General features: G+C 37.7%; 4 protein-coding genes across 4 annotated transcripts; 3 read left to right on the top strand and 1 right to left on the bottom strand.

Annotated features, from left to right (window-relative positions):
- The first annotated feature begins 2546 nt into the window (after window positions 1-2546).
- atxn3 (ataxin 3) lies at window positions 2547-7637 on the top strand. The gene is made up of 11 exons (XM_061744156.1): window positions 2547-2597; window positions 3894-4058; window positions 4154-4198; window positions 4297-4382; window positions 4473-4539; window positions 4619-4706; window positions 4794-4923; window positions 5007-5170; window positions 5307-5463; window positions 5591-5655; window positions 5759-7637. The coding sequence occupies exons 1-11, from the start codon at window positions 2574-2576 to the stop codon at window positions 5809-5811; spliced, it is 1044 nt and encodes a 347-aa protein (XP_061600140.1). The 5' UTR covers window positions 2547-2573; the 3' UTR covers window positions 5812-7637.
- Window positions 7638-8539: 902 nt separating this feature from the next.
- serpina10b (serpin peptidase inhibitor, clade A (alpha-1 antiproteinase, antitrypsin), member 10b) lies at window positions 8540-10477 on the top strand. The gene is made up of 5 exons (XM_061744154.1): window positions 8540-8591; window positions 8760-9395; window positions 9467-9740; window positions 9873-10020; window positions 10112-10477. Exons 1-5 carry the CDS (start codon window positions 8555-8557, stop codon window positions 10301-10303), a joined length of 1287 nt encoding a protein of 428 aa, XP_061600138.1. The 5' UTR covers window positions 8540-8554; the 3' UTR covers window positions 10304-10477.
- A 3206-nt stretch (window positions 10478-13683) lies between these two features.
- On the top strand, window positions 13684-18878 carry ddx24 (DEAD (Asp-Glu-Ala-Asp) box helicase 24). Its single transcript, XM_061744153.1, has 8 exons — window positions 13684-14831; window positions 14957-15385; window positions 15747-15900; window positions 16726-17238; window positions 17497-17572; window positions 17792-17980; window positions 18105-18234; window positions 18337-18878. The coding sequence occupies exons 1-8, from the start codon at window positions 13979-13981 to the stop codon at window positions 18585-18587; spliced, it is 2595 nt and encodes an 864-aa protein (XP_061600137.1). The 5' UTR covers window positions 13684-13978; the 3' UTR covers window positions 18588-18878.
- Window positions 18879-19326: 448 nt separating this feature from the next.
- On the bottom strand, window positions 19327-21473 carry LOC133462393 (ubiquitin thioesterase OTUB2-like). Its single transcript, XM_061743618.1, has 5 exons — window positions 21228-21473; window positions 21042-21160; window positions 20847-20931; window positions 19792-19983; window positions 19327-19696 (listed from the first exon to the last, which is right to left on the bottom strand). The coding sequence occupies exons 1-5, from the start codon at window positions 21312-21314 to the stop codon at window positions 19490-19492; spliced, it is 690 nt and encodes a 229-aa protein (XP_061599602.1). The 5' UTR covers window positions 21315-21473; the 3' UTR covers window positions 19327-19489.
- Between the last annotated feature and the right edge of the window lie 1482 nt (window positions 21474-22955).

The following is a 22955-nucleotide window of genomic DNA, read 5'->3' as shown; positions in this document are numbered from 1 at the left end:
CGAGCTGAATGGCGCTGCGGCGCAGTACCACGCCCCGGCCACCAGGGGGCGCTGCGGCGCCGGACCCGGCCACGACCACCAGGGGGCGCTGCTGCGCAGTACCAGGCTCCGGCCACCAGGGTGCGCTGCGGCGCCGCGGCGCAGATTCACAGAGTTTATTACAAATTATTTCTTTTCTTTTCTTTTCTTTATTCAGCACAGTATAAAAAACAGAACAAGTAACATACAAATGTAAAAGAGTGATTTGTAATGTGCTAGGCTGAGGCAAAAATCCCAAGGGGCTTATACGAGGCCTCTACCTATGTAAAATACAGCAAAAGATTGTACAAAGATTTAAAATATGCAGAATACATGATTGCAGTCTAAAAACAAAAACAAAGCAAATAAACAGCAGCATGAATAGAATACATGGTATCTACAGAAAAAAATAACAAAATCTAGAAATATCATTATGTAATATGATCAATTAAATGTGCACTGAGCTTATGTTTAAAATTTTTGAATGAAGTAGAGGTAGACGAGATTGCGGTATAGCTGTTCCATAACTTGGCTCCCCTGTATCTGATGGAGAACTGACACAAACCAGTACGGAACTTTGGGAGATTTAAGTGATTAAGGGAATTTAAGTGAATTTAAAAACACAAATACAGATAACAATCAATCAATTGGTTTGTAAAATGGGACTCCCCAGAAGCTTACTGTAGCTTATGAATAGGGGCCCAGTCACACAGCAAAACAACTATAAATTACACATATAATACATATACATATAATAACAATATAACCAGTACTGGAGTTGAGGGGGGATGAGGGTAAAAATAAAAACGGTCAAAATCATCCCCCCTGTAAAACTGCCATCCCCCCTTTCCATCCTTTATGTAATTTCATCAATGAATGTGGTTTTACTGCTATTTCAACATTTAGAGTCATCACCAGAAAAATAACTCCAGAAAAATGTGACAATTTTCACCTTTTTCAGGTAAATTTTCACTTGAAATAAGTAGGAATCTGCCAGTGGGACAAGATTTATCTTCTTATTACAAGGAAAAAAAAATTTTGTTCCACCGGCAGATTTTTCTACTTATTTCAAGTGAAAATCTACTTGAAACAGGTGAAAGTTGTTGTTTTTTCCAGTGAATGAGATTTTTTTTACTAAAATTAGACTTTTTAACTAGAAATAAGACAAATATTTTTGTTAAGATTTTGGGTTTTTGCAGTGAGCCATTTTAGTTATCCCGTGAAGGACAGAGGCATATTGATAGGTTCAGAAAACTGTTTTTATTTTTGTGTTTTGATGAATTTGATGTAAGCCCAGTGGATATTTAAAGCTTACAGAAGGCTGCATTTAACTGCTGCTATGTCATTCCTGCAGTGTTTCTGCAGGTGTTTTGGTCAGTGCTATTATTTGTAATATATTATATTATTTGTAATCAGCACAAATTATCTGTCCCCATATGATAAAATCCACCATCCCCCCTGATTTTATTTTACAACTCGAGTACTGCTTATAACCTAAAAAAAAAAAAAAGAAAAAACACACAATACAACCCTGAGACCTCCTCAGATTTCCTAGATACAAATATATTCTTGTAAAAATAATACATCAGGTATTGGTACATAAACATAATTTAATAAGAAGGGACATCATTTAATAACAATTTTTGTTTTAGTCTTATTGAAAATTGAGAGAGATCCAGACTCTTTTATAGCACTATCAATCTCATTCCAAATTTTTGGACCTTTGCCGGTTACACTGAAACTTTGTGTTCATGAGTGGGAGCATAAATGGGGATGAGATGACAGAGTCTGTCATTGAGTCTAAACACTACATTACACATTACACAGGCATTGTGGAAAATGTTACACTCAGTATGTTTCAGAAGCTTATATCCATAAAAAAGAGTTGGTTTGACCATTGGTAAAATCTTGATTGACAATAACAGATCCTTCTGCTTTTGTAATGGGATTTGGTTTGTGGAACACAAGTGTCATGAAAACATTCAACATATGAGGTAATCAGAATAGTTTTTAAATAATTTATTAAGCTCTTGCCTCACTGTTTCAGCCAGTAGCACTAAAACGAGTGGACCATTTATGTCAAATATCGCTAGTCTTTTTGCATGAACATCTTCAAGCGACCTCCCCTGAGGTTTTTCAAGGTAACAGCATATTATTTGATGTCATCACATTATTTCAATTGCGTGTACAAGTACCGGTAGGAATAGGACCATACAAACACAGTTTAAGGTCAATTTGTCTGATTTGGAATTTTGGAGCTATTTTCTTGTGCATATTTTTTTCTTTCTTGTCCATATCCTGACCTTTTAGGGGAACAAATAAGCAATTAGTACAATAATGAAGCTGCAGCTGATGGTTTAATAACATTAAAAAGGAAAATGTTACACTCAGTAAGAGTTTCAGAAGCTTATATCCATAAAGAAGAGGATCAGAGGGATCCCGGCGCCCCGACCACCAGGGGGCGCTGCCGGGGACGAGTCCCCGCTCTTCCCCGTGATGCATGAGAAGCACCGGGGTCAGAGGTCAGAGTTGAATGTTTTGACAGAGAGCTGAATATGGATTCCATATTTCATGAGAAAGTAGGTTACAATTTTCAACCTAAGGCGTTTAACTGCACATGTTTACACGCGTTTGCTCGGAGAGCGAGGGGACGTTTGGCTGCGGTTTTCGCACCAGCATCCTGTCGCCGTTGCTAAGGCATTTGTGTTGTTGTTTGGCACTATTGTTGCTCAGACTGCTGCACGCTAATTCACGTGCTAATCTAACATTGTTCAAAGTTTCTTTTCAGATGGTAGTAACAGATCGATTTTTCCCTCTAACGAGCGAGAGGGATTATTACAGAGGAGAAATACAGCTTGTTTATGCCGTTCAGCTACCTGTTTATAACTAACATCTTAGAATCAGAATCAGGTTTATTGGCCAAGTCAGGTCAAACAAGACAGGGAATTTAACTCGGTTATTTTCGCTCACTGTACAGTAAATAGACAAATGACAGCTCTATTAACATATATACAATTTAAAAAAAGTGAAATGTGCAGCAGTATGAGGTAGACATGGTTATTGAAAGGTGCATTGTTACAGAATATTATTGTTATTATTATTATTATTATTATTGCACAGTTTATTTAAGTTTAAAAAAAGACTGAAGCAGGCTGTAGTTCAGAAGGAAGTTATGATCTCTCCGAGGTATATATTGTGATTATTGTGCAAATTGTATGTATATTACAAATTTAATAGTACATATATTCTAAATCTCTGTAGGCTATGAGTGTATATATAGTTTAGAAGTATGAGTATATTATAATGTATAAGTATATTATGATATGTAATATATATTTATACTTCTATAAATAGAGGGATGAGTATATTATAAAGTCGGTGTAAACTATCTTGTTTATAAGCAGAACAGATCTGGTGATAGTAGCAAATAATGCTACTTAGGATGTGGATAGTTGGTTACTTAATCTTTTATTTTTGGTTCAATTTATTATTTCAGGAATTGAAGATTTTTCACCCTTTTTGAGTTGGATTATTGTCATGTTGTTATTATATTATTATTATTATATTATCATCTTTTATATTATCTTTTGTATGTCTATGTGTGGACCCCAGGAAGAATAGTCTTCCCATGGCGAAGACTAATGGGGATCCATTTTAAATAAACAAATAAACAGTGATTGATTACTCTGAGACTATGAGTGATGAGAGTTCATCAGAGCAACAGCTTGGGGGTAGAAACTGTTTCTGTGTCTCTTCTTTTTTTTTTTTATTCTCCTATGGTCAGCTCAATTGTTATGAATATTATGAAATTGTAGTATGACGTTGGAAATCATAATACAAAGAGGGGTTTAACGTGAGAAATCCTTTATTTACAGCAAGAAGGCTCTCTGTGTGCCCAGCACTGCCTCAACAACCTTTTGCAGGGTGAGTATTTTACTCCTGTAGACCTGTCATCTATAGCTCATCAGCTCGATGAAGAAGAGAGGATGAGGATGGCAGAGGGGGGTATGGGCAGTGAGGAGTACCGGACTTTCTTACAGGTGAGTAGACATCGAAGACTGATGTTGATGTTGCAGCATATTTATAGAGATTATTATATTGTTACAAACTGTTTATTGTTTTATTCCATGTATAGCAACCATCTGGGAACATGGATGACAGTGGGTTCTTTTCAATACAAGTATGTTAAATATTCTATTTTATTTTTACAACTACTTTTAAAATAAGTACTCCAATAGGAATTCTTGTGGAATCACTCCTCTGATCAACTGATTTTAGGTAATAAGCAATGCACTCCGAGTGTGGGGCTTGGAGTTGATCCTCTTCAATAGTCGGGAGTACCAGAGCCTGCTGATAAATCCAATGTAAGGTTTAATTTATAAGGCTTAATGTACAAGAGGTTAACCTGCATTTACATTTACAGTGAAACCTGGTGCTTGTTTTTTATGTTGTAGAAATGAGAAAGCCTTCATTTGCAACTATAAGGAACACTGGTTCACTATACGCAAACTTGGACAGCAGGTATGAAGCACTCTTTCACTTTTTTATAAATTTCACCAATGTAAGTTGATTCACCCAAGACATTTTGTTCATGTTGCAGTGGTTTAACCTGAATTCTTTGTTGACTGGACCAGAATTGATATCAGACACATATTTAGCCCTTTTCCTTGCACAACTACAGCAAGAAGGTAATGTAAAATTAATGTTGTTGTTTTTTTTACCATATGAATAGATTTTGAGCTGAAGAAAAGGTCATAAAAGGTGTATTCGTGCAGGTTATTCCATCTTTGTGATCAGAGGAAATCTCCCTGAGTGTGAGGCAGAGCAGATTCTTGGGATCATGCGGGTCCAGCAGCAGCAGCGGCCCAGACTCATTGGAGAGGAAGAGGCCCAGACAAGTTCTGGGTATGTTTCTGCAACATAATACTTTAAGTTCTGACCTAAAGACAAAGACTTACTTTATTGATTACGCCTTTTACTCTGAGCAGCAGAGCTGCCGCTCTGGTTCAAACGGACGTAGGTTTCGGTGTAGCAGATGAGGTCGTGGATGAAGATGAAGAACTGAAGAAAGCCCTGGCACTCAGCAGACAGGATATAGATGTAGAAGATGAAGAAGCTGATCTCCGCAGGGCCATACAGCTTAGTATGCAAGGTAAAAAAAAAAGAAATGTTTAAAAGGAGTCATTACAAGGATTAAAAATGTAGGTCAACAATTTTTAAAACACTTTTATAAACTACTTGACAATTGTGAGGGCTAAAATACGGATCTTCATATGTTATTTTTATAGGAGCAGTGATGAGCAACAGGTCATCAGAATGTGAAGTGGGAAATGTAAAATCAGCGAGCCAGGCTGCAGGGAGTGCTACTTTGGGACAGAAAGAAAGCCAGAATGAGGCACTTACTGCAGAGGAGCTGAGGAAGAGGAGGCAGGCCTACTTTGATCGGTAAGTTGAACTGGTTTGTGTAAAACACCAACAGAGCCCTACAAACATCACTGCATAAAGCCCCTTTAAAATGAATCAAAAATACATACGTGTATTTTGATGCAGCTCATCTCTGTTGACTGTTTAGGCAGCAGCAACAAGCTCAACCAAACATTCCTCAGCAACCGGGCACACATTCAACAAGCAGCTCAGGTGAGATCATTTAACAAAACCAGATTTTAAAATGAATGGAATTTAATACCTTGTCCAAGAATATTGTAGAATATTAATTTAGGTATTTTTCCTTTTTTACTAGAGCCAGTAAACATTGGCTCAGAGGAGGACCAACAACAGAAGCCCAGCCAGTAAACTTGAGAATGGTTTGCCTACATTGTTTACCAGCGGCCTGGATTGAAAGTCCCTCAGAGGGGTAGCTTTTTTGCTCCCACCTTTAACCTTTTGCTCATGCAAACATAATGACAGCCAGAAGGCTGGCATGTGGTTTCCCCCCCAGTTAGTTTGCTGACAGGCCACAGAGAAGAGAGCGTTAAAGAAAAGGCAGCACTTTATCTAATCTGACTTGGTGAAGTGCTTAGACTGGGAAAAGGGTGACCACTGGACTCAAGAGGACTCGTAATGCAGTTAATCCAAGTTTGCAAATTGCCTTTTTACCATGGCGCCTTCTATTTCTATTGTATACTGTTTTTTATTCTTCTTTTTCTTTTTCTGGAAGACATGGAAAGAAATAACATGCAAAAAAGTGTGTTTACTTGTTTGGAGGTGAAAACAATGCTGAGATGAAAGCCATAAGAGACCAATATTTTGACCATTGGTAAAATCTTGATTGACAATAACAGATCCTTCTGCTTTTGGGATTTGGTTTGTGGAACACAAGTGTCATGAAAACATTCAACATATGAGGTAATCAGAATAGTTTTTAAATAATTTATTAAGCTCTTGCCTCACTGTTTCAGCCAGTAGCACTAAAACGAGTGGACCATTTATGTCAAATATCGCTAGTCTTTTTGCATGAACATCTTCAAGCGACCTCCCCTGAGGTTTTTCAAGGTAACAGCATATTATTTGATGTCATCACATTATTTCAATTGCGTGTACAAGTACCGGTAGGAATAGGACCATACAAACACAGTTTAAGGTCAATTTGTCTGATTTGAAATTTTTGAGCTATTTTCTTGTGCATATTTTTTTCTTTCTTGTCCATATCCTGACCTTTTAGGTGAACAAAGAAGCAATTAGTACAATAATGAAGCTGCAGCTGATAGTTTAATAACATTACTTTTTTTTTTAGGCACAGTAGGATCATTTTAAACCAAAACACCAAAAGTCACTGGCATTAACTTCATCTATTCTTTCTTTTTGTTTGAATTTGTCATAAAACATTTTGTGACATCATGTCAAAAGACTCATTAAATATTTTTAAAAGCAGAACAATGGCTACCCCTTCTAATTCTTGCATGTTGCAACCCCAAAAATGCTTATTTCATTGCACTGATTTGACTTATTTTGTATTCCGATAATGATTTAAAGATGCATAGGTTTGAATAAGGTTGCCATGGCCTAAAGACAATGGAAGGTGTGTTTATTGGTGATATTCAGAAGCAAAATCATCTAAAAAATAAATATTAGTGAGTTTCATAATTGAAAATCCTAATAGATAAAACATTTAAACTATATCACAGTTTATGCACTTTTGAGAGTTTGTTGTATTTTATCCAGTTTTTCTCCACCAAATTCAAGTTTAATCCTGAAAAACACTATAAAATGATTTTATCTAAATCACTCATATAACAGCACTAACAGAATTAATATTTATGAGAAGTTATATTTAATGTGCTGTTGAAGCCGTGACGACTGAATCTGGATATACCTGAATGCCTCTGCAAAAGTAGCGGAAGTCATGCAGAGTTGGACATGCTGTTCAGGACGATTTCCAGGAATATCCCATGTTTTCATTGTTGCTTTGTTTGTTTTGTTCAGCTGTTTGTTTGTTTTGTTTTTTCTTTCTCTCTCTATTTCAAATCCACTTGGGATCTTTGTCACTGCATTTCCATCATTCAAGGCTTTCTTACCGTATGTAATGAATCACTGTTTGTGTTTCATGTTGGCACTTCACATTCTTTCATTTTAATATATTGATTACTGTTCCAGGATTAAAGTGACACTCAGTACCTGAACGATTAGTCTTGGCTCATTTATTCAATGGTTGTTCTTGTGATGTCACCTAAGAACAAAAAAGTCATAAATATTCAAATAAATCAGTTAAAATAACACATTTTGTATCTTGTTCTGTAAAATGCAATCTGACTAGGAACGTGGTAGACTCAGTAATGACTATTTTTATGTCCATCAGTCTGCAGTGCAGTGTAGAGATGTAATCCAGGCAAGTCTACACATTCATCTTTGCAGAGCACATGAAACTGAATTAGTAGGTGTTTTCACTTGCAACAAAAAATATGAAACACCTTGACTATGATGTACCCCAGGTTACACCTGCTGTGTCAGGTATGTAAAAAAAAAAAAAAAAAAAAAAACAAGCTGCGTTTAAACAGTAAGATGTTTAGTTCGCTGTACTTTAACAACTCAGGTTGACCAACACACCACCCTTTAAACAGATCCAATCATACTTTTTGGTCATTTACAAGCTTGTTCAAAATAATGAAGAATATAATTGAGCTCAGCGTACAGTATAAGACATTGCACAACATTGCACTTGGGTTGATGATGTCAGCTGTAACATCGCAAATACCAAAAAGAAAGGGGGGCAGGAACTGCTGAACAGCCACACTGAAACAATAGTTCTGCGTGGTAAATCTGAACAAAGGCACCAACAAACAATACACAAACCTGCAGCAGAATGTACTAACACAACTGTAACATAATGCTTACACAACCAAACCCAGAATAGAAAGTGGCGATAGAAATTATCCATTTTAGCTCAATTAAATCATGTAGAGAATTATTTGAAGCAATGTGTAGGATGAACATGTGAGAGGCCAGCTGTGAGTAAAAGGGGAGTCCTCAATAACTTTGTTCCTTCTGGTTAATATATAACTGTAAGAGCATACTTGCACTTTGTTTCCCCAAATAATAGATGGAGTTTTCAGAAACCCTCTGGACTGAGCGGAAAGGTACGTATGGCAGTTAGTTAGATTTTGAGCTCTGTAAATTAGTCCAAACTGAATTTATTATGACTTTATTATTTGTATATGTGTGAAAACTGACTCATTATGGTGGTAATCTGTCTTCATGTTAGGTTGAATGTTTGTTTTTAACATCTTAAAATACATATGTTTCAGGTTGTACACCCAAACCTTTCTGGTTTGAAGTCGTGTTGGTGCCCAGAATGAAAATGGCATTTATTTTCCTTCTAACGTTCTTGTGCTTCATTGCTCCTGTCCATCAAGCACCACTTCAGAATGCCACCATTTCAGACCTCGCCTACAAAAACATGGACTTTGCCATGAATCTCTATAGAAAAATATCCAGTTATCATGACAAGAACATCTTCTTCTCACCTCTGAGCATCTCCACTAGTTTCGCCGCACTCTTAATGGCCTCTGACGGCATCACACGTAAGGAGATCCTGGAGGGGCTCAACCTGGAACAGCTGGAGACGGCAGACCAGCCAGAGCTTATCCCCAAACTTTTCCAACTCCTTAATGAGAACATGGCACAAAATGGATCTCTGAGGGTGGACCAAAATATGGCCCTCTTTATCCGTCAGCAATTCGAGGTAATGAAGACATTTGAGGACAACATGAAGACGTTTTTTAATGCCGACGTCAAAAGTGTCAACTTTTCGGATACAAGCGGAAGCATCAGTTACATCAATGAATACATCGAGCAAAAGACTCAAAACAAAATCACAGAAATGATCTCTTCCTTAGATGAACTTACCCAGCTCCTCCTAATCAACACTATATTCTTCCAGGGTGAGTTGAGTTGAGTGCACTTTTGCCCTTTAGTGCTCATATCTAAGCAAACAATTTTATCCCCTTCACAGGAGCTTGGATTAATCCTTTTAATTCCAACTTGACCAGAGAAGCGCCCTTTCACATTGACAACTACAATATTGTGCAAGTCCCTATGATGTTTAAGGAGGACAAGTTCTACACAATGGAAGATATTCCTCTTGGAGCCCGAGTGCTTAAGCTGCCTTATCAGGAAGGTGTTTCCATGCTTATCCTGCTCCCTGACAAAGGCAGGGACTACACTGTAATAGATGAGGAGATCACTGCTAAGAGGTTTCTCAGCTGGACCAAACGTCTGACAAAAATGTAAGTTTGATGAAGAAAATGTATTTCCAAATTTAGCTGTAATGTTTGTCTTCCTGTATGCTTTATTTTATTTATGATAAAGCCTACATAATATCAGTGAATTCCACATATTGCATAATTTCTTGTTCATAGGAAACTGGAAGTCAACATGCCAAAATTCAAGATGGACCGGTCATATTCCTTGCACAATATCCTGCCAAATATGGGCATGGTCAGTCTATTTAGCAATTCAGCCAATCTGACAAGGCTCAGTCAGGGTAAAACCCCCATGGTGTCAGAGGTTAGTTTACAATTTCAACATGTTGTAACAAGATTCATGCATATTCTAAACCATCCAGCTAATGACTTTTAACTCTGTGATACAACCCCAGGTGCTGCACAAAGCTGTGATCGAAGTGGATGAGACTGGAACGACTGCTGCAGCTGCCACCACAACTGGCATCATCCCATATTCCCTGCCGAGGATGTTCACTGTCAACAGACCCTTCTTCTTCTTCATATACCACGAAGAGACTCTCTCTCTGCTGTTCATGGGCCGGGTGATTGACCCCACCAAAAACTAGTCATCACCACTGTTACTTTTTGAGCTTTGAAGTAGCTTGCATGTGAAATGGGGTTTACTCTGGGTTCTTTTAAACTGTAGATTTTTTTAAAATCATATATTAGTTTGAAAAGCTTGTTTTAATCTGCTCTGTGAAAGCTCCATGTAAGAGATCAATAAAAAAAATGTACATACACATTATTGTATCTTTTACTCATTCTTAACCACTTTCCAAAGAATGGATTACTGTTGTAATGAAAAAATCATTTGTCACTTTTCCTATACAGCACTTTTCATAAGGTGTCAAACGACTGAATTTAATAAAAAGTTGAGAAATTGACAACTGTCTTAAAAAATGAACTACAGCAGTATATCTTTTGAGTTTTCACACCGTTTAAACTGTTGCCATCTAGTATTTGTTTCTCTTCAGCAGGATGCTTGTTTTTAGCATTTGTTACTGTAGGTGCAGCAGAGCTTTCAAGGGATCACCTACCGGTCAATTACCAGTTTTTACCAAAAGTAGATGCGATTGTTCGTCATCATATATATTTTATCAATAACTTATTTACAAATACATAATAATTCCACATAGAAACCTTTACTGTTAGGTTGCTGAATTGCATTTGGTCTTATCTTTGCTGTCAAGGGAATAGAAATCCTTCTTGACTTACATACATTTATAACTAAAGGCTTCACTCATAAACATTTGCTGATAACTAATGATTCCTAATAAAGTTTATAAACGTACTTATGCTTCAACTCTAAAATTAAGTTTCACTAAGTTTACTGACAATGCCAACAATTCACAAACAGTTTTTGAACATTTTTAAGGGGAAACTAATGCCAAATATGGCAAGTACTATACATTATTCGCTCTATAAAGTGCTATAACAGTATACATGTATAAAACTATAATGGTGTAAGTTAAAAGGTGCATCGGCATTAGGGTTTTGCTGCAAAAATATTTATTATATTTGTTAACCATGAAAAGTTATTTAGCAAATTGAGTGTGAGAGGTGTTCCTGGTTACCTTGTCAGAATTCTGGTTTACTGGTATTCTGGTTTACTAGTATGCACAGCAGACTATGAGAGTTCAGTGGGGAAGCTCTGTATCGGCTCCATTCCATGTTACCAATGGTGTTCGGCAGGGAGGGATTTTGTCACCGGTCCTGTTTAATATTTATATGGAGGACCCTTCTGTGCAGTTGAATAAGTGTGGAACAGGTTGCATGAAAGGTGATGATGTACTTGTCAACCACATGTACGCGGATTATCTTGTTATTTTCAGTCCATATAGTGCTGGCCTCCAGCACCTGCTGAGGACATGTTCTCAGTATGGCTCTGAATATGATATTAAATATAATACAAAGAAGAGTAATGTGATGATTGTCCGTAGCCGGGGAAATAGAAAGTTTGATTTTCCTGACTTCTTTCTGGCAGACTCTGCCCTCACCGAGTGTGACGAGGTGAAATACCTCGGTCATTTTATGACTAACGATCTCTCTGATGACAGAGATATTCATAGACAGTGTTGAAGAATGTATACCCAAGCTAAAATGCTGCCGCACAAATTCAGCATGTGCTCGGTGGATGTTAAAATGTCTTTGTTTAAGACATATTGTACATCCCTATACACTGGCCACTTGTGGTGTCGGTACAAGAAAAGCAGCATGCAGAGGCTCACTGTGGCTTATAATGACTGTATGAAGCTGCTTCTTAAAGTCCCAAGGAGCTGTAGTGCCAGTCATATGTTTGTTAGTGTTGGAGTACCAACCTGTGCTGCTGTGCTACGGAATTTGATATGAATTTGACTTTTTTCTAGTAAAAATGTCTCATTTTTAGTCAAAGAAAATCTCATTACACTTAAAACAAGACTCATCACTGGAAAAAAACAACAATTGTCACCTGTTTCAAGTAGATTTTCACTTAAAATAAGTAGAGAAATCTGCCAGTGGAACAATATTTTTTTGCTTGTAATGAGAAGATAAATCTTGTCCCACTGGCAGATTTTTCTACTTATTTCAAGTGAAAATTTACTTGAAACAGGTGAAAATTGTCAAATAAGTTATTTTTCTGGTAATGATTCTTGTTTTGTGTAATGAGATTTTTTTACTAAAAATTTGACATTTTAAATAGAAATAAGACAAATATTCCTGGTAAGATTTTGAGTTTTTGCAGTGTACCTGCTTAATGAATCCTGCACTTAGCTCAGTCAGGTTCACATCTATGTTGTGGAACCACTGGCGTTCATGTCTGGACACTTGCGCTTGACACCGTTTTCTTTTCGTGTCACTGTTGTTTTTAAGTCTTCTGTATTGTGGTTGTTGTTGTCGTCTTTTATATCGTGTATGTTGTATGTATAATTTTATGGTACTATGGACCTCTTCTCGAGATGTGTCTCTAATAAAGTGTGAATTGAATTGAATTGAATATGTTGAAATGTATGGCAATTTTCTACGGCGCCCTTCTGGTGACATTTGAAAAAAATAAAATAATGCGTGGCCACCATGGATGTATTATAGAAACTGGATCGGAGACTAAAAATGGCTGCCCATTCATTTCAATGCATTCTGCTCAGCCAGCGCATCCGCCGAAAAAATCTCTGACTTCCGGGTTTACTTCCGCATACAGCGGCCCATAGAGCATGCGCAGTTGAGTCACCTCCCATGATGCTCTGGGGCCTCCCATCATGCCCCGGGGCAATGCCGCGAATATTAATATAATATGTATTAATATAATATATTAATTAATGTATATTATTACATGTATAGCATTACATATATTATTAATGTATTAATATAATATAATTATATAATATATATTAATATAAAACATCCGTGGAATGCACGGACACGGCTGTGACGTCAGCCGTGACGTCACGCCCAGAAAGAGACTTTTCTTTTACTTTTCTGGCCGTTATAAAACATTTTTGACGGATATAAAGTCCATGACTTAAAAATATAGAATACAAAGATTAGTAATTGCCGGGGATTACAGCTGGAGGTGTCCTGTGAACAGTTTTAGAGGCTTCTCTTTTACTATTGCGGTCTATGGGAAAAAAGCTTTCTGGGCCGCATGGGATTTTTGGTTGCAGTACCGCGGTTGGCCACTGGAAAAAATCGGCGCGCCTTCTGACTGCCAGACCCGGGGGCTGGTGGCCACGCATTATTTTATTTTTTTCAAATGTCACCAGAGGGGCTCCGTAGTTTTATGCGGTTTTAACTGGTGTAGAGAGGTAAAATTGTCAGAGGAATGCAGTGAATTAAAAAGCACATTTACCTTGCAAAGGTACTTTTTGCGTGAGTAAACTTAAATACCAAGATACCACCAAAGCAGTGAAGTCGACCGACTGTCTGTCTCCATATTTTAAGTAATAAAGTTATTCAAACTACGTCATCCACGCTGTCATGGCGGCGCCCCAGTCCCATGCGTGGTTGTGAGCAAAAGTAATCGTGTTTTTATTTTGAAACGTCAAGAAACCGCATCAAGTTAAGGTAAAGTCGTATCTGTTTACTGTTGTTACTGCGGACGATAATATCATACGAAACCAGCTTTAATATTTACAAGCACATTTCAACAACGTGTGCGCTTAGCTGGTAGCTACGTGAAACAAATCACGTGTGTGTAGCTGCTCAGCTCGAGGAACTCCTAGCGCGTTGACTGTTGATTAATTCACGGGCAACTTCGTAAAAAAAGTATGAAGACAAAAAAGATGAGACCTAACAACAGACGGATTTCCTCTGGGATGAAGAGGAGACCGGCTAAACGGAGCATCGACACGAAAGGCGTATGGAAAGCTGTTGAGCTTGATCCCAGCATCTTTTCCGAGGAGGGGTTGGAGGGTCTGGTGTGCTTTGAAGAGCTGACAGATTACCGTCTCGTAGACAGCAACAAGGTTGGAACCAAAGCAAAAGAAAAAGAGAAGAAAAAGAAAAAAGCGAAGAAAAGAAAAGTAGACGAGGCTGGGGAGGCTGAGGAGGCTGGAGAGAGCAACGATGGAGAGGGCACAGCTGAACCAATTAAGAAGAAAGCCAAGAAGAAGAAGAAAAAGAAGAAGAAAGTGGCTGCAAAGGTGTCCGTGGAATCAGACGATAAAGGTAAAGAAGATGTGGAACCAGAGGACAAATCCATAAATGAGGAGGGAGGAGAGAGCAAAGCGACTGATGAAGACACTGCAAAAGGCCCAGCTGTTATCTCTGAATATGGACAATCAAATGATACAAAGAAGAAAGAGAAATCAAAGAAAAAGAAAAAACAGCAGCTGGAAGAGAAAGATCCCAGCATGGAAACTCCATCAGAAAAAGAAATATCCAGCCAGGATAAACTGACACAGCCCCCCAAAAAGCAGGCAAGGAATTGGACCAATGTGGGACTTTCTGGTTCCGATGACAAAAATTGTGATGTGGGGGCATGGAACGACCTGTTTGTTCCCCCCTCTGTGCTGAAGGCATTAAGCAGTCTTGGTTTTGGTTCACCTACGCCAATTCAAGTCCTGGCTTTACCTCCAGCTATCAGAGATCGTATGGATATCTTGGGGGCAGCTGAGACTGGTAAGATAAAGTGCTTTTCATTTTTAAGTTGCTGTCAGGCTTGTTTTTGTTACTTTTTTTTTTTGTCTGACAACACTTTGTTCCAAATATTCTTAAGTAAAGTGAATGTGTTGGTATAATTGCAGGAAGTGGTAAGACATTGGCCTTTGGCATCCCCATGATCAATGCCATCCTGGACTGGAAGAACAACACAGAAAAAACTGTAGATGATAAAACTGAACCACCCTCAATGGTGGAGAGTTTGTATTTACCATCTGCAGATGAATCAAAAAGTAAAGAAGATCCGGATGACGATGTAGAAGCTCCAGAAGAAGAGGATGAAGGTGCTATAGATGAATGTCAAGAAGACTCAGATGAAGGTGAACCTGACATTGAGGATCAAGATCCAAATGCGCAACTTGGATGTGTTCCAATCATTGAAAGTCCAGCGTTTGATTTGGAGGAAAACGCTGCTGGTGGCCAGAGTCAGCCTCTTCTTGGACTGGTTCTCACTCCCACCAGGGAGCTGGCCGTTCAGGTCAAACATCACATTGACGCTGTCGCAAAGTTCACCGGTAAGTTGTTGTTATTCGCAAGAAGTATTGCCAGTGTAATCTTGGAATCGTGGAGTTTAACGTCATAACAAGAAAGATAAAGATGTGAAGCTGACAACAGTGCATAGGTCAATGCAGATTTTGGTGGGAAAAAATAGCTGGTAAACAACAGTAACTGTCAGAAAGTTTGTTTTATTTTTTTTACCATATCACTCATTGTAGTTACCAAAACAACACACTGTAGAAAATTATTGTAGACTTACTGAAAAATCTACATCACAGAACAAGTCTGTCAACATCCAGCAATCTTGAATTATTCTTTCTTTTTTTGATTCCGGTTGTGTCCCTTTTGTCACAAATCCTCTGTGTTTCTGCGTTGCAGATATTAAAACAGCCATAGTGGTGGGTGGGATGTCACAACAGAAGCAAAGGAGGATGTTAAAACGCAGACCGGAGATCGTTATTGCCACTCCAGGACGTTTGTGGGACTTGGTGAAGGAGCGGCATCCTCATCTGCTCAACCTCAGACAGCTCAGGTAAGTTACAATTAAACACCTTTTCTCATTTATAAAATTAAAATGGTAAGTTGTACTTTAAATAACAATATGGCAAAAATACAACAACGGAAAGCGAAACAGTCCTATAAGTCATATAGCTTTACATCAGGCATATTATTATGCTTAGCAAATTTAAACTAATGCAGTCTACACAGCATTTGTAATGTTGTAATGTGTTTGAGTCCCCTCTAATTCTTTTCTTTTTTTTTTTTTGAGGATACAGTACATGGTGGTCTGTAGTTGAACTTATAAATGTACTACAGACAAGAGTTTGATTTCCCTAGAGTAGATTTCTAAATAGAAACTATTTTATTTAATGAAAGTTTGTTACGACATGGTAGGTTTAATCCCCACATGTGTGCTGTCAATTATCATCCAATCCTGCTTTCTTATTTATTCATAAGAGTTTGACAAAAAGCATTATTGTTTTGTAATACTTGGAAGATGGACAGGTGTGTTCTACCTTGCAAAGTTTAACAGAGTCAAGGCACTTATAAACATATGCAATAGGCATCACTTTTAGCTCAACACTATAAACAGATAAATAAACATTGTTTACATGCATAGTATTGCTAATAGCAATAATGATCCCTATATGTTGATGAAGGATATTATTTTTGAGTCTGTTTACCTTTTTAAGAATTTAGCCACATCCGTAAAGCTGAATGTTGGTTTCATAAATGCCTGAATGTCATTAAGACAGAGCGATCGATGCTAGATAGATTATAAATGTATGCAGATCTGCCATGGTGTACTGTTTGGGATTTTTATAGTATCTTATTATCATCGGTTGTCTTGATACAGGTGTCTGGTCATTGATGAAGCCGATCGCATGATAGAAAGAGGACACTTTGCAGAGCTGGAGAATCTACTGGAAATGCTTAACACCACACAGTTCAACCCAACAAGGCAGACATTTGTGTTCTCTGCCACTTTGACAATGGTTCACAGCCTGCCCACCCGCATCATTCAGAAGAAGAAGAAGAATCTGGAAAAAAGGACCAAACTGGAAGTCCTCATGGAGAAAGTGGGGATTAAGTCCAAGCCCAAAGTCATCGACCTCAGCAGGAAGGAGGCGACTGTGGAGACGCTGACCGAGACAAAAATCGACTGTCAGAAAGATGAGAAGGACTTCTATTTGTATTACTTCTTGCTTCAGTATCCGGGGCGTACCATGGTGTTCGCCAACAGTATAGACTGCATCAAAAGACTGAACTCTTTGCTGGTTATCCTGGACCGTGAGCCACTGCCTCTACATGCCAACATGCACCAGAAACAACGCCTCAAAAACCTGGAGAGGTTTGCTGAAAGGGAGAGGTGAGTCCTGCAGGTATTTGCATCAGCAGCCTCAAGCTGTTCACTTTGGTTTGGACTAAACCTACTAACAGTGTTCTATGATAAAAAGTAAAAACACGTATGCACCCAAAAGCCTTGATTATGTTTCCCATGAGTGTTTTTGTTGTAGATTGAGTTATACCAATCACTGAGTTTGGGAAATGACCATTTTAAACTCCAATATACAGCACCCCCACTGATTTCATGATTTATTGAACGGTGATGGGATTTTTTTCACAGCTGTGTACTTCTCACTACCGATGTGGCAGCAAGAGGCCTGGACATCCCCAATGTTCAACATGTTATTCACTACCAGGTAAATGTTCATTAGCTGTCCAAAAGATATTCATGTCTTTGCTTTTGAGATAGTTGTCCATATTTGGAATTTTTTTTGTGAAATTTGCGGAACTATTACACAATTATTTGCATAAATTGTATAGATTTTTAGTGACAGTTGATGAAATATGGTTCTTATTATTTATTTAATAAAATAGTAGGCTGTAAGTATATCTGAGAATATTCCTGTTCACACCAGGTTCCCAGAACATCAGAGACTTACGTCCATCGGAGTGGCAGAACAGCCAGAGCCACTAAAGAAGGGCTCAGTCTGCTGCTAATAGGCCCAGACGACATGATAAACTTCAAAAAGATTTACAAGACTCTTGGAAAGGATGAAGAGCTGCCTATATTCCCCATAGAGAACAAATGCATGGTGGCAATCGAGGTAAAACCCATCAGCAATGTCCCGGGCTGCAAAATTAATTCCATCATAGAAATTGGAAAAATAATTTTAGGCAACATCAAAAAGTCTTTATTTTGTAGTTGACTGTAGAATGATCCCTCCACAGGAGCGAGTGAACCTGGCAAGGAAGATCGAAAAGATCGAGTACTACAACAGCAGAGAAAAGCAGCACAATTCCTGGTTCAAACAAGCAGCAGAGGCCCTGGAAGTGGAGCTGGAAGAGGATCTCTTACTGGGTAATGGCAACATAAACATACTAAGTATAAGAAAAACACTCTAGTTACATGTTTAATCCCAAACACAGACAAGACAACTGAAAAAACAATCTGTGCCGACAGGTGGAGAGACAGATGACTGTGCTGAGAGAGAGAAGCAGAGGATGGTAAAGGACATGAAGAGGCATTTGAAGCATTTGATCTCCCAGCATATATTCAGAGATGTGATTAAAACCAAATACCCGACTCAAATGGGAAAGCTTTCCCCCCACAACATGCCTCGTGCAGGGAACGAAGATGCCCTAGCCAGAGTTTCAGCGCAGAAGAAACAGTTTAAAAAAGGTGCTCCAGCAAAATGGAAAAAGCAAAAGTAGAGGAAGGTAAAGCAGCAGCAGCAGCGGCTTCTTAATGAAAATGTAAAGTACAGAATCCCATCATCGGCAGCATGTTTTTAATGCATAAATAATCTTAATTGATTTGAATAATGCATTGTGTGGAGTTGCTTTTCTGGATGTAGAACTGTTGTAAACTGCAACACTTTATAAATGTATTATATGTATTTTCATACATGTTTTAAAACTCAAGAGGGATATAATTGTTTCCAAGTCATTCTTTGTTGTCAAATTTCCACATTTTTCTTTTATGAATAACCTAAGATCTGTTTATAAAAGATGTAATTATTTAAATTAACGGTAGTTATAGTCATTTCACAATACTCTAAATGAATCCAAATGTAAAGCTTTCAGTGAAATCAAGTTGACAGCAGTGAGGCTCCCTGAAGGCTTCAACTACCATTTTTAAAGATATAAATGGACAGTTTATTCAATCACTGCTCAAGTGTCACTATAGTGAACTCTCTTGAGTGGCCACTAGGGTGTGACACCTTCCAATGCAAAATTAGCTTGGAGTTTGAGAAAATTATATAGTCACCAATTCACATGGTCATGTCTAACTAAGCAAAACTAGCAAAAATAGTTAGACAGCTTATTCTTTGGGCCTGGGTAGCTTGTGATAGACAAGTTTTTTTTAAGTATTGTAGTCAATCTGTACTTGTGCACCTTCACAATGCATTTGACGTTTACACAATCTTTTTTGTAAAAATAACAGTCTGGAAGAATTTTTTTTTCCACATTCTTTTATTATTATTACATTCAATACCTATATACCTGGAAAATACTAAAAACAATTCCCATGCTTGTCGAGACGGCATGAAAGCAGGAGTTTATTCAACCAGTCAAGTGTTCCTGAGTTGATCAGGATCCTGGTGGACCGCTGGTCAGAGATGAGGTCGTGGGTAGAGAATGTTGTAATGTGAGGTTTGGTAAAGAAGATGCAGGGAAGGCTCAGCGCCATCTGGAATGATGTGGTGAACCAGCTTCCGTTCATCACCCTCCATAGAGACGATGTGAATGCCAATGTCCAAGGCCTGCAACAAGGCCAAGATGTCCACGTGATCACACTCCATCGCCATCACTTCCACTTCCTGAGTGACGAGAGCATAAACATAATCAAGCCCCACTAAATAAAAGGTATACGTTTAAGATTATTACTTGAAGGCAGAAACACTTTGTTACTGACCTGACGACAGTAGACTTGTAAATCAGGCGCCTCTACGAAGTTGCAAAAGAAGTCTGCGTGGACTTGGAGGTGCGCTGAAGTGAGCAGCCTGAGATACTGCACCACGCTGTCAGAGACCAGCTGCTCGTTGAAGAGCCTGAGAAGAGAGGCTTCCGCCTCATCAGCCTGGCACCGCTCCACAACATTTACAACCTTTATCAGGAAAACAAACATACGTGTTCTTTCAAATTTTCTCTAATAAAAACATTTTGACTTATTGCAAATAATTTAGAAGTGCTGATGGCAGGATAACTCAGAATTATAGCCATTAAGTCACCTAATGTGACAGGTTACAGGCATCATCCAATTTCTGTTAGCTTCCTTCACAATATTGTTCGCTTATTAAAAAAAACAACTTTTTTTAAGCTACTTATGACTTTGACTTGCACTAAAAAAAATATATCCTTTCTACATTCACAAGGAAATTGAAGAGCAGGCTAAATGGTACAGTTGTAATGGATAAATATATACAGTTTATCTACAATGTCTTCACATCTTGTCAACAAAGGTTTTTTTGTGATTTTGTAATAAAGCCCAAACATATGTTTTTCTTTACTAAATATCTTTGTGGGGAAAAGATTAATGGCTACCCTCAATTGTTATAATAAAAAATTATAGATTATCAGTATATGTTGCATGACAGGGCATCATTTCATTATTTGTCACCAAATGTGTTTCAAGTAGACTATATGAATAATTTATTTCAATAATCCCAATTAAAATGTTCATTTATTTATATAGTTTATTTATATTTTATTTATATATATATATATGTATGTATGTATGTATGTATGTATATATATATGTATGTATGTATATATGTGTGTATATATATATGTATGTATATATGTGTGTGTGTGTGTATATATGTATGTATGTATGTATATATGTGTGTATATATATATGTATGTATATATGTGTGTGTGTGTGTATATATATATATATATACACACACACACACACACATTATTACTATTACAAAAAGCGGTGGTAATCCGAGGAAGTGTTTTATTTACAGTATTCAGGTGGTCTTTGAAGGAACCCTCATCGAATCCCGCTGAATCCAAAGCTCTGGTGCTCTGCATTATCTTGTCTTTGAATCTGATACAGAAGAACACAGAAGGAAATAGTGCTTGGTCCTTCTTTATTGTGTATTCGGGTCTGAATTGTTAAATAGTGAGTCATATTAGGCGGTAATAATACAAGCTGACCTCTGCAAATCCCTGGCGCTGCGCAGCGCTGACTCCAGCAGCGCAAAGCTGAAGGCTCTGTAGAAGCAGTTCCCATCACCGCGCACTTTCCGGACGGCGGAAAACTGTCCCTTTAACGCCTAGCAGAGAACAATGTCACAATGCAGCGAGCCTAGTTATACAAGCTACAGTAGATAAAGTGCCTACTTCGTGTTTGGCGTTCAGGTTCAGAGTCTCTGGAGGGAACAGCGAAGAAATGTCTTCTCTGCATGAAACGAGCCAGTCGGCCTCCATCTGTCCACAAAAAAACAGCTCCACTTTCCGCGACACAAAACCGCAGTTTAAGTGTTTGACAAGCCGTATAAAATCCCTTCATACTGAACAAAATGTAAGTGATACAGGAACACGTTATTAGCAAAACATGATTTCAATTGTGGTTTCGCTTTATTGAAAACCGGATATTTGCAAAATACCACGTGGAGTGTCGTGTGTTAAAGGGCCAGTAAAAGGTTTATAACGCTGACGTCATTCTGTTGTACTAAAACATAATAATGATAATAATAATAATAATGTATATTCACTCAAAATAGTATCGATGAATTATAGTAGATTTTTAATTGTTAAGTATGTGTAAATCTGAGTTGTAGCCATTGTTCAAGCATTATTTATTTATCTAGGGCAAGTGGGTCTTTGTGCATTTTCCAAAGTAATATCTCAATCACTAAAATAGCAACTAACTAATTTACACAGTATAGTCGAATAACCTGTGCAAAATACTTTTTGGAAGCCCTTGTTTACCTCGAGATGTGTACAATCTAATAAAAACCATGAATTATCTACTGTATATATTCAAACTATTGTTTTAAATCATTTTTAAATGGCAGACAATTTGACATTGAATTTCCAATTGGAATAATAAAGTCGATCCTATATCAAAACATTTAAAGCTATCATTTGTTTTACCAGGAGAACATGAAATGAAATAAAACACGTATGGAGTGACTTATAAAACGTAAATGGTTCATTGCTAAACACACAAGAAAATTGCATACATACCGTTGCCATAAGAGCAGAATCTGAGCATGAGAATTTGATTTTAAAATTAAACAAATACATTCTGTTGACTTTAAGTTGGCGTTTGATTACATCATAGTCATCAGCTGTTTTGAATTGAGTGAAATGTGAAATAATTCTTACTTGTATAGCTGGTTGAATGAAATAAATTAATTTAACCAAACAATGTTGACACAGTATTCATGTCTCAAAGTCCCTTTTCCTAAAGTTTCAAGCATCGACTGCATAAAAGGAGTTGCATTTCATGGCAATGAAGTAACACTGAAGAGCACAAAAATTAGGCAAGCCAAGTTTATTTGTACATTACATTTCAGCAACAAGGCAATTCAAGGTGCTTTACATAATAAATATATGAAAAGTGAAGAGGAGAAGAAAAAAGTTACAGTGCCGTGGCAGAATAAAGAAAAGTTACAATTGAATACGAAATTAATATTGTTTAAAGTTAAATTCAAAATAGTTTAAATAATTCAGTCAAAAGGCAGCTGTAAACAAATTCGTTTTTAACTTGATTTAAAAGGAACAGAGGGTTTTAGCGTTCATGCAGTTTTTCTGGAAGTTTGTTCAGATCTGTGGAGCATAAAAGCTGAATGCTGCTTCTCCATGTTTGGTTTGATTCTGGCGACACAGAGCAGACCCGAACCAGAAGACCTGAGAGGTCTGGATGTTTGATATGGAAGCAGCAAGTCCCTGATGTATTTTGGTTCTCAATCATTCAGTGATTTATAAACTAGATAAGTATTTTAAAGTCTATTCTCTGGGGTACAGGATTAGCTATAGCTGTCTGATTGACTTCTTAGGCAGACCTATGAAGACAATGTTGCAGTAATCAAGTCGACTGAAGATAAACACATGGATGAGTTT

Source organism: Cololabis saira, chromosome 16 (genome assembly GCF_033807715.1).
Source record: "Cololabis saira isolate AMF1-May2022 chromosome 16, fColSai1.1, whole genome shotgun sequence".
Taxonomy (NCBI): domain Eukaryota; kingdom Metazoa; phylum Chordata; class Actinopteri; order Beloniformes; family Belonidae; genus Cololabis; species Cololabis saira.
Note: the sequence above shows the minus strand (reverse complement) of the source record. Positions and strands in the feature narration are given on the sequence as shown.

Coding starts and splice junctions, on each gene's coding strand:
- atxn3 (XM_061744156.1), top strand. CDS start 2,574: ATGGATTCCATATTTCATGAGAAA. Junction 2,598..3,893: donor ATTCCATATTTCATGAGAAA/GTAGGTTACAAT, acceptor CTTTATTTACAG/CAAGAAGGCTCTCTGTGTGC. Junction 5,171..5,306: donor CATACAGCTTAGTATGCAAG/GTAAAAAAAAAA, acceptor TTATTTTTATAG/GAGCAGTGATGAGCAACAGG.
- serpina10b (XM_061744154.1), top strand. CDS start 8,555: ATGGAGTTTTCAGAAACCCTCTGGACTGAGCGGAAAG. Junction 9,741..9,872: donor ACCAAACGTCTGACAAAAAT/GTAAGTTTGATG, acceptor TCTTGTTCATAG/GAAACTGGAAGTCAACATGC. Junction 10,021..10,111: donor AAACCCCCATGGTGTCAGAG/GTTAGTTTACAA, acceptor ATACAACCCCAG/GTGCTGCACAAAGCTGTGAT.
- ddx24 (XM_061744153.1), top strand. CDS start 13,979: ATGAAGACAAAAAAGATGAGACCTAACAACAGACGGATTTCCTCTGGG. Junction 15,901..16,725: donor CTCAACCTCAGACAGCTCAG/GTAAGTTACAAT, acceptor GTCTTGATACAG/GTGTCTGGTCATTGATGAAG. Junction 17,981..18,104: donor AATGCATGGTGGCAATCGAG/GTAAAACCCATC, acceptor ATCCCTCCACAG/GAGCGAGTGAACCTGGCAAG.
- LOC133462393 (XM_061743618.1), bottom strand. CDS start 21,314: ATGGAGGCCGACTGGCTCGTTTCATGCAGAGAAGACATTTCTTCGCTG. Junction 21,161..21,227: donor ACCTGAACGCCAAACACGAA/GTAGGCACTTTA, acceptor GTTCTCTGCTAG/GCGTTAAAGGGACAGTTTTC. Junction 19,697..19,791: donor TACAAGTCTACTGTCGTCAG/GTCAGTAACAAA, acceptor CTCGTCACTCAG/GAAGTGGAAGTGATGGCGAT.